The 9,442-nt window shown below is 34.3% G+C and overlaps 1 protein-coding gene across 1 annotated transcript; it reads right to left on the bottom strand.

Moving 5' to 3' along the window:
* Positions 1–1,023: 1,023 nt before the first annotated feature.
* Positions 1,024–4,419, bottom strand: LOC21395272 (receptor-like protein 12). The gene has a single exon (XM_010094505.1). The coding sequence runs from the start codon at positions 4,417–4,419 to the stop codon at positions 1,024–1,026; it is 3,396 nt and encodes a 1,131-aa protein (XP_010092807.1).
* Between the last annotated feature and the right edge of the window lie 5,023 nt (positions 4,420–9,442).

The raw sequence follows: 9,442 nt of genomic DNA, 5'->3' as shown, positions 1-9,442 counted from the left end.
AAAAAGTTTAGAATATTTCAAAAATAAAAAAAAAAAGTTAATATCATTAGTTACTACATCATTTTATAGTATAAACATAGACATCACTATAAAGAATTGCTATTATATTTTGTTAATGTGGACAAGACAATTAATTAGTGAATATATGTGATGATTCAAATTATAATTTGTAATTTTTTATAATATTTTTTCATATAAAAAATACACATAAATTAAAAATAATTTTAAATTTATGAACTAAACGTGTAATTAAAATTCGTCTGTTATCGATCCTCTCAGTGCTCTAAGACCCACGCCGAATATAGACCGAACCATCTCACAACATTCATTCTGAACTTAGCTTAGCTAATGTACTGCTTTAATGGAGGAACAACCAAACTCTTAGAACATATTACATCCACAAGTGGCGAAGGTACCTTCCCGTCAATGTGAGATCTTGGAAAGCTGAACCTGTTATCCCAAAAGTAACTTTTTGAACAACGGTCCTTCCACTCGACGCCTTCTATAAAAAATTTGCCATCTAGTCCAATTTTTACAAATAACACATGTTTGCTCAAAAATAGATATTCTTATTTTGTCCCTTTTTTTTTAATATTTTTTATTTCCCTTCTAGACTTGTTCTGATGCATTATCCAAGGCAAGCAAAATGCGGGAAAATCAGATTTTGCAAGAAAAGAAATGTGTAGAAGAATCAGGAAGATATTTTCAATTAGGTAGTCTGTTAACACTTCTTTTCAAGCATGTAGATTAAAATTCCTCAACTCCACGTAATCGTGAAATTACTCAGTACTTCATTTAGCATTCTATTAACATGATTCCGCCAACGCTTATTTGCAGCATACATACAAAACTGAAAAACGCGGTTCAGGTTGTGAGAAAACAGAACAAAATTCCCAAACCAGAGACATTGAAAAGTTACTAATTCAGATATAACTCTTGTCAACCCTGTTCTTGGATTACAGTTATTTCTAATAATTTAAATATATACAAAGCAAGAAAATGTGATAAAAAGAAGAAGTATTTTCATGGGGAATATGAGGATGAAGTGGAAGAGGAGGAAGAAGAAGATGAGGGTGGTGAGGAGTGGCATGAACATTTGGGGTCATGAATGACTCTTGTCATTGTTATATCAAATTTAGAACAGAAAACACAGTACCGGCCCTGCGATTCTCTATCTTCCGCTTCATCCTCTTCTTGGTCTTCTGCAAAATCTGAGGCCTCGTCTTCGGTATCCTCATCATCGTCCCAGTGATCACGAGGTTTGTAGGCATATCCCAGCACTGGAAGAATCACCATAAGAATTTTGTCAATGCTGTCTTCCAACCATTTCTTTCCATCGTCCCAGAACGTTAAGAGCGCAACAACTGCTCCTGATCCCACTCCAAATCCAATTCCACTGTATATTGATTGCCAATTAAACTCAACTTCTGATATAGCTTCTGTTCCTGTATCCGGAAACTTTCCCGAGTCACTGCTGCACTTTACAAGCAAGGGAAATCCACATAATCCTTTATTTCCTGTGAAGGATTCTGCTGAAAATGTTGAAAATTGATTACCCATTGGTATCATTCCAACCAGTTGATTAAATGAGAGGTTCAGGAATGAAAGGAAAGTGAGTTTTGTAAGGGATGCTGGAATTGATCTGCTAATGTTGTTACTTGAGAGGTCCAAGGACTCGAGTTGCTGCAAGTTTCCAACAGACGAAGGAATTTCACCTGTGAGAGCATTATGTGACAAGTTGAGGACATAGAGTGCTCGGAGTTGTCCTATTTCCTCTGGTATCGGCCCGTAGAAGTTGTTGGAAGAAAGGTCAATGGAGGTGAAGACAGTTAGGATCTTTTGCAGCTCTATCTCTAGACCTTTGATGGTGACCGTCACTGTATCTTGATAATAGATTTGTGAATCGAATTCTAGAAATTCAAACTTTAGGTGCTTGAGCTTTGATTGGTCACCATCTTCATCAATTGTCATTGCTTGCCATCTTTTGAAGCACTCTCCAGGTAGATTCCCATCAAATTCGTTGTGAGCAAGGTCAACAATTTGAAGATTTTCCCAGGTTCCAATGGGTTTTCGGCATCCAATTGAACCGTAAAATTTGTTGGATCGTAGAACCAGGACCCGCAAGCTTGATGTGTTAATCAAAATACATGGGAACTTGTCACTCAGGTTGTTGTTCCCAAGATTCAGTACCTCCAATTTTTTGCAATTCGCCAGAGATTTTGGAATCTGCCCATTTATGACATTTCCATTGAGATCAATGGTCTCTAAAGCACAATTTACTGGAAAAGAATCAGGAATTTGGCCACTGAAGTTGTTCCTTTGCAGATTCAGTACCCCAAGAGACTGACTCAGTCTAGACAAACATTCTGGTACTTTTCCACTCAACATGTTGCGAGACAAATCAAGTACAAGAAGGTAACTTGCATTACAAAAGGATTGAGGTATGACTCCTCTAAGAACATTGTTTGCGAGGGAATAGTAATAAAGGAAGGAAAGGTTACTATCTGGAGCATTTGGTATAGAAGAAGAAAACTTATTGTAAGAGAAATCTACATAGGCAATAACTGGTGGTAGAATGGGAAGATTCCCTCTGATTTGGTTAGAGTGTAGGTCAAGGACACTGAGATAACTAGGAAGAGTATATGGTTCTTGCAGGCTCCTCAGTTTATTACATGAAAGATTGAGATGGAGAAGAAACCCATTCCCAAGTTCCCAAATCCAGTTAGGTACTTCCCCATTAATTTGGTTGTTTGAAAGGTCCAATGTCGCTAGCTTTGATTGGTTCCTTAGGTAAGGAAATCTTTTCAATTTGCAAGAGGCAAGTTTTAATGTGCTCATCTTGGAAAACGAAGACCAAGTAGGATCATTTTCACTGGCAACAACAGACAAGTTGTTGTATGAAAGATCAAGAGTGGTAAGATTGCGACACCCCTGAAATTTATCTAGCAGTATGGTACCATTGATCTTGTTGGAAGAGAGTAAGAGAATGCTAAGCTTCTGGAGATCAAAGATAGACATTGGAATGGGCCCTTCCAGGTTGTTGATACTCAGATCGATGGTGTCCAATAGTGAAGAAGATGCATTGAAAAATTCAGGAATTTGACCGTCAAATTGATTATGGGAAAGCTGAACCACTTCCAATGATGGAAGTGAAAACAGAGATGACGGTATGCTCCCGTTGAGAAGATTATTACGCAAGTCAACAACAAGAAGTTTCATGAGGCCTTCCCAGTGAGCCGATGAAATTGCACCAGTTAAGCTATTATGAGAAAGGACTATTTTAGTCAGGTTGTTGAACATTTTAAAATATGGGACTGGACCGTTAAAGCTGTTATTTGATAAATCCAAATAAACGAGTTTGGTAAGTTGATCCATGGATCTTGGAAGCATTCCGTGAAATTGGCAATTTGAGAGGATCAATCTGGACAAGTTCCTCAGGTTACCGATAGATTCCGATAAGTTCCCCGAAAAATTCGTAGAACTGAGAATCAGTCCCTGAAAAGCACTATTTTTGGGGAATTCCAACAGAGAACCATGAAGTAAAGGGTTGTTTGATATGTCAATAATTTGCAGTGTAGGTACCTGGAAAATCTCTTTGGGAAAGGTTCCATACAACCCGCAAGAACTGAGACGCAAGGAATTCAAATTTGAGAATTTTGCAATGAATCCTGGGACCGTGGCGGACAAATTGTTAGCATCCAGGCGAATCACTTTCAAGGACTGAAGGTTCCCAAGTGACTCGTGAATAGGGCCAGAAATATAACAATTAGACAAGCTCAATACTCGCAGATCAGGCAACGAATACGACAATCCCTGGCACCATTCACTTCCACGTGCTGATATATTCACACCGTCAAGATATAGTTCTTCAAGCTTCGAGAGGTTACGAACTAGCATGCTCAAATTTGGATTCTCAAGTGTCAGTGAAGAAACTTGTAAGTATGGAAGGCTGGAGATTTCTAGAGTAACCAACCTAGTCAACTGTGATATCTCTTGTGAAATTTGACCTCCAAAACCAGCATTTGACAAATTCAGATAAGTCAGGTTTTCGAGATTACCAATCATTGCTGGGATCGTTGAGCTGAAGTTGTTGTAAGACAAATCCAGGTGCCTGAGATATTTCAGATTGAATAGACTAGAATTTCCGATCTCTCCAGAGATCCATTCGCTGCTCAAATTAAGACCGGTGACACGTCCGTCTTCGCAAGTTACACCGTCCCATGAACAACAATCCAAATTCTGATTCCATTGCGGCAACTTCTTCGATCGAGTGACGTTGAATGAGATGCTGTTCTTGAATTGGAGCAGCAGATCTTTCTGATGACTACGACATTGGCCAGACACGACACCTGTCTCCACGCGGAGCAATATCGAGCAGATGGGTACGAAAAGAAGCCACGAAAGCAGAGGAATTCTCATCGGAAGCCGAGCTAAACTAAAGCAGCGCCCATACAACAACGGAGAACCAATTGCAAACTGTGGTTTACGGCGGGTCAAGACTCAAGAGCAATTAGAGCATGGTCTTTGTTTTTCTGGTCTGTGGTCTCTGCAATTGTGGCCGGCCAGAGAGAGGTTACGTTTGATACGGTACGGTAGACTTCTGTAAAGTATAAAATGTGTAAATGGAAGAAGAAGAAGAAGAAGAAGAAGAAGAAAGCAGAGAAAGAAGGGGTAGGAGTTGAAAAAAGATGGTAATGTAGGGAGTTGGTCAGCAAGAGAAGCGCCGTCAAAGAAAAGCGCGTCTTTCTTTATTTTATTTGTTTGTTTGTTTGCATTATTTTTATTTTATGCTGAATTGTTTGCATTAACGTTTGTTTATCTGATGAGTTGGATTTTATGTGTCGGACGAGTTCCTTAGTCGGCCTTCTCACCGATGTAAGAAAACGCTTTGAGAAATGGTTAGCCGTTTAGTCTGTTAATTTAAGTTTTTAGTTTGAGTTGAGATGTAATTTTATATGATAATTTTTTATTATAATAAAAAATTTAAATGTGATTATTTTTTAAAATCTTTTACTGTAATAAAATTTGAATTAGTAAAATGGACCCATAAACATTTTGCCCAGCTGTGATATTCTGGTTCCCACTCATTTTAGGTGGTGTTAATAATAATTTTAACTCGAATTAATAAATTAAATGAGTTTATAATTTCTTTTTACTATAATAAAAAATGAATTAACGAATTAAACAAGCTCATATTTCTTCTCCCTCTCTCTCTTAATCACAATCCGATGGCTCTTCAGGCAAACAAAAAAAAAAAGGATAATTGTTGGAGAGGCTGAGGTTATACCCATACTGAGACCAAGGTATCAAGCAGCGGGAACAGTGAGCCATGTCGAAAGCCCTTTTCTTCTCTTTTTTCTCTCCAAATTTTCGGCCACGTTAGGGCTTGTCATTGGTGATGTATGTTGATAGTTCTTTGCTTTTCCGTGTTTGACGATTTCAAATGTGCTGTTTCTGTTCAAGAATTGAACATTGATAGTTTTGGAAATCATTGAGGGTTCGTTTGGTTGAAGGATTCAAACCATGTGATTCGAACCATTTTTGATTTACGTGTATTTTTTATGAGAGAAAATACTGTAGCAAACCACGAATCATGATTCGAATCAGAGAACGAATCTCTCTACCAAACGCCCCCTGAGTTTTGGTAGTTCAGAAAGCTCATCATTTATTTCACCGATTCAAGTTTTTAGTTTTATATTTCTACAATAAAAAGTTCTTAAAAAATGTCACATCTAATTTTTTGTATTATAGTTAAAAATTTTCAGAAAATGTCACATCTCAACTCGAATTAAAAATTAAAATCTAATAAGTGAACGAGACATTATTTGTACTATGGACATCGATTCTTGCACTAAGTTGCTTGCCATTTTCATCAACTAAATCAGAATTTCCATCTACTCTCACTCCCTAAATAGATTTAAAATCAATCAATAAATAAATTATATCATCAGATATTTGAAATTTCCAAAGAAAATTTAAAACTAATTGACAGAAGTGAGGAACTATGGAGCCGTAGCATAGAAGTTGGAGGCGGCCCCGTAATAGAAGGAACAGAAGCCATGTCCATTTTTACAGGACTCTGATTTGATGGCAAACTTGAAACTCTGAAAGCAGCACGAGCCCCCAAAAAATTCTCAGACAGTAGATTGCTTTTGGATCATTTCCTGCTAAATCAAGTGAGAAAAGGTTTGAAATTTAGTAAAATTTTTAAATTAAAATATTATAAATATAGCAAAAATGACATAGTAATTAATTATTATGATGATATTGTTAACGGTGAAAAATTGTCAACGGAATAATAATGAATTTCTAAATGGTTTGTGCGAATTTAATTATCTAAAACACAATTAAAAGCAATAAAATAGTAAGAACACACGAAAGTTATAGTGGTTCGTACGAACACATGAGAGTTATAGTAATTTATCTTCACTTTGAGAGTTACGTCCGCTGTGGGGAGGAGATGAAGTTTATTATTTCTGAGATAAATACACGCTCTAATACTCCAAATGAGACTTGGGGATTTTTTGACATACAATCCCTTATTTATATCATTGATCACCTCCCTTGCTTGTTTTCCTATTTAATTCGGGGATATTTCCCTTATCTTTTGGGATATTTTTCCAAAAGGTAGAGACTACAATCCATCTAGACGATTTTCTTATCATATATTCGAATTACAAATAGCAAATCCCTTAGCTAATCTCACGAATCTCTCATATTTTGTAGCCTCGACTTCGTAAACGCTCCCAAAACCATCTTCACCTACGATTATAGGTACGGTCGACCTCATGTCGTCCTCTTTCTTTTCAGAATAGTCGACCTCCTTCGTATGTTGACACCTCTTTCTAGTGATCTACTCCTAAGAGAGTTGTCCGCTGACGTGGCAACTAGGGCTGAATGTCCTTGATCGTTTAATGCTCTTACTTATGATAGTGGGCCCCATGCAATGTTTAATTTAGAGTTTAGCGTTTTACCCTACAACATATATTATATTTTGTACTATATAATGATATAGTCATTATTTAAATGATATAAAATTTTCCTATTCTTGTAATATTTCAAAATTTTTGTTAAATTTAAACTTTGATATCAAAATTTTGTCATATGATATTTGGATTAAAAATGTATACTTGCCTCTTGAATTTTAAGTTAGTTCCACTTAACTCCTTTTATTAGAATTTCTAATAAAAGAGCTCAAGTGTGGTAACGTAAGTTTTTTTATTTGTCTATAACAAAAATTCTAATAAAAAAATTGCATGACTGCATTATCTTTTTTCGGGTATATTTTAATAAAAATTCTAATAAAAAGAGTTAAATAAGATTAGTTTAAAATTTATGAAGTAAAGTGAAAATTTTAAAATCCTTCAGGTAAATTAGGAATGAGTCTCAAGTTGAAAGACACTCCTTAAATTAGCCCTTTTTATTTTTATTTTTATTCTATTCCTCAAATGACTTTGCAAGCTATCGAAAATTCAAAGCAACGACTCTTCATGTTTGAGATTTGGAATTTAGTTACATGTCCAAATATTGAATGCTTTTGAATCGTCACATTTACGTACTAGTTATTATATTATGTTTATAGTAAATATTGAATGCTTTTGAATCGTCACACTTACGTACTAGTTATTATATTATGTTTATAGTTTTCTACGTTGAAACTAGAAAGTAGAAACTAGAAACGCGTATAAGGTGTTATTAATGACATAAGATTTTAGGTGCGTTTATAATTTATTTTAAAATAATTTTGTGTTTTTGTATAAAAATAAAAATGAAAACGTTTTAAATTTTAGATAAAAATTATTTTTAAAAATGCGTTTGGTAATTTTATTAAAATATTATTTTTAATATAAAAAATTTATTAATGTCTTTCTTTGTTCGAAAGAGGAGAAAATAAATTTCACTCTTATTTTATACTAAACTAAAATATTATTTTTATTTTTATTTTTTATTTTTAATTATGTCAAGTTGTTTTAAAATCATTTTTCTTTTTTCTTTTTTAAAAAACATAAAAAATAAAAATAAAAACAATTCTAAAGCATTTATGTTTTTGGATTATTTGTTTTCGTTTTCTTGGTCAATTGGCATTTTGGCCTCTGCATAATAATTAATAGGTCTGCATAATAATTAACAGGATACATATTTGGCGTCTTTTAGCCAGGGCCAAAATATCGTGCCCTCATGAATGGTGATGGAACAGGTGGTTACGCAGTCAACAATTGTTATTTAATTAGAAGTCTAGACGTGTTACATCAAGTATGCATTTTTTCCCTTTTGATTGAAAAAAAAAAATTGAAACAAATATCTCTTAAAAATATATAAATTAAAATTTTTAATTTTTATTTTTAATTAATAATATTTTTAATCAAATAAAAAAATATTAATTAAGAATAAAAAATAATTTATACACTTTTAAAAGTAAATTTTATATTTTTATTTTTTTTAAAAATGGAATGAATATGGGTGTGAAAATTCTCGTAAATTCTGGGTGCGTCCATGAATATTACAGATTTACAGCTACGTCTAATCCACACGTCACTAGCCGCACTTGACATTTAATATAAGCAATTGCTTGTACTAAAATATTACAATACTATTCTTAAAAAAAATATAGGATTATTTTCATAATTCGAGATATGTATCTTATTTTAAAATGTTTCGTAATTTTTTAAAATGATTTAAAATACTTCTTAATATATAGAATATGTGTTAAATTACTCCTTCATCTACTTTCGTCTATAAACAAACAGATGTGTTAATGTAGCGTATCATTCAAAGTTTATAAAGAGTATTTTAACACTTAAGCCCTATTATAATAAAAATTAAATTCATCTTAATATAAAATCACAAAAAAATCAAATAAATTTAAAAAAAAAATCAACCTATGTTCTTCTAAAGCCCTCAAAACCGCTCCTTTCTTAATCTTCCCCAAAAGCTCCTTCTGATCTTTCTTCATCTTCTCCATACTTTTCTTCACATCAAAACCAACCTGAATCAAGATCTCAAACAAAACATGCCTTCAACACCAACCTGAACCAAAATCTTAAACAAAACATGCTTTGGCACGTACTGTTGAGATATGAAAACTCAAGAATAAGGGGACGTTTGGTTCATAAATTCAGAATTATTCTCAATTTACGTGTTTTTTTGTGAGAAAACACTGTAATAAGCAACGAATTATGACACAAATCTTCATACAAAACACCCCAATTGAAATGCTCTTTCACATCACTATTGTTGAAAACCTTTTTGGCCAGAGTAATCTTACCTAATCCGTCCATTCTGACGATGGAGACCACATGAAGCCGATTATCGCGATAAAATTCCCCATCACCCCCATCAATTTCCCCTTCAAAACCCTAACACTCTCCTCCAAGCTAACGACGCCGTCTTCCTCGTCGTGGGGGCCATCTGCTCAGATCAATCCTCCTCGTTGTCCTTTGCT

This window comes from Morus notabilis, unplaced genomic scaffold (assembly GCF_000414095.1).
Source record: "Morus notabilis unplaced genomic scaffold, ASM41409v2 Scaffold490, whole genome shotgun sequence".
In the NCBI taxonomy this organism is placed as follows: domain Eukaryota; kingdom Viridiplantae; phylum Streptophyta; class Magnoliopsida; order Rosales; family Moraceae; genus Morus; species Morus notabilis.
This window is presented reverse-complemented; position numbering and strand designations above follow the sequence as displayed.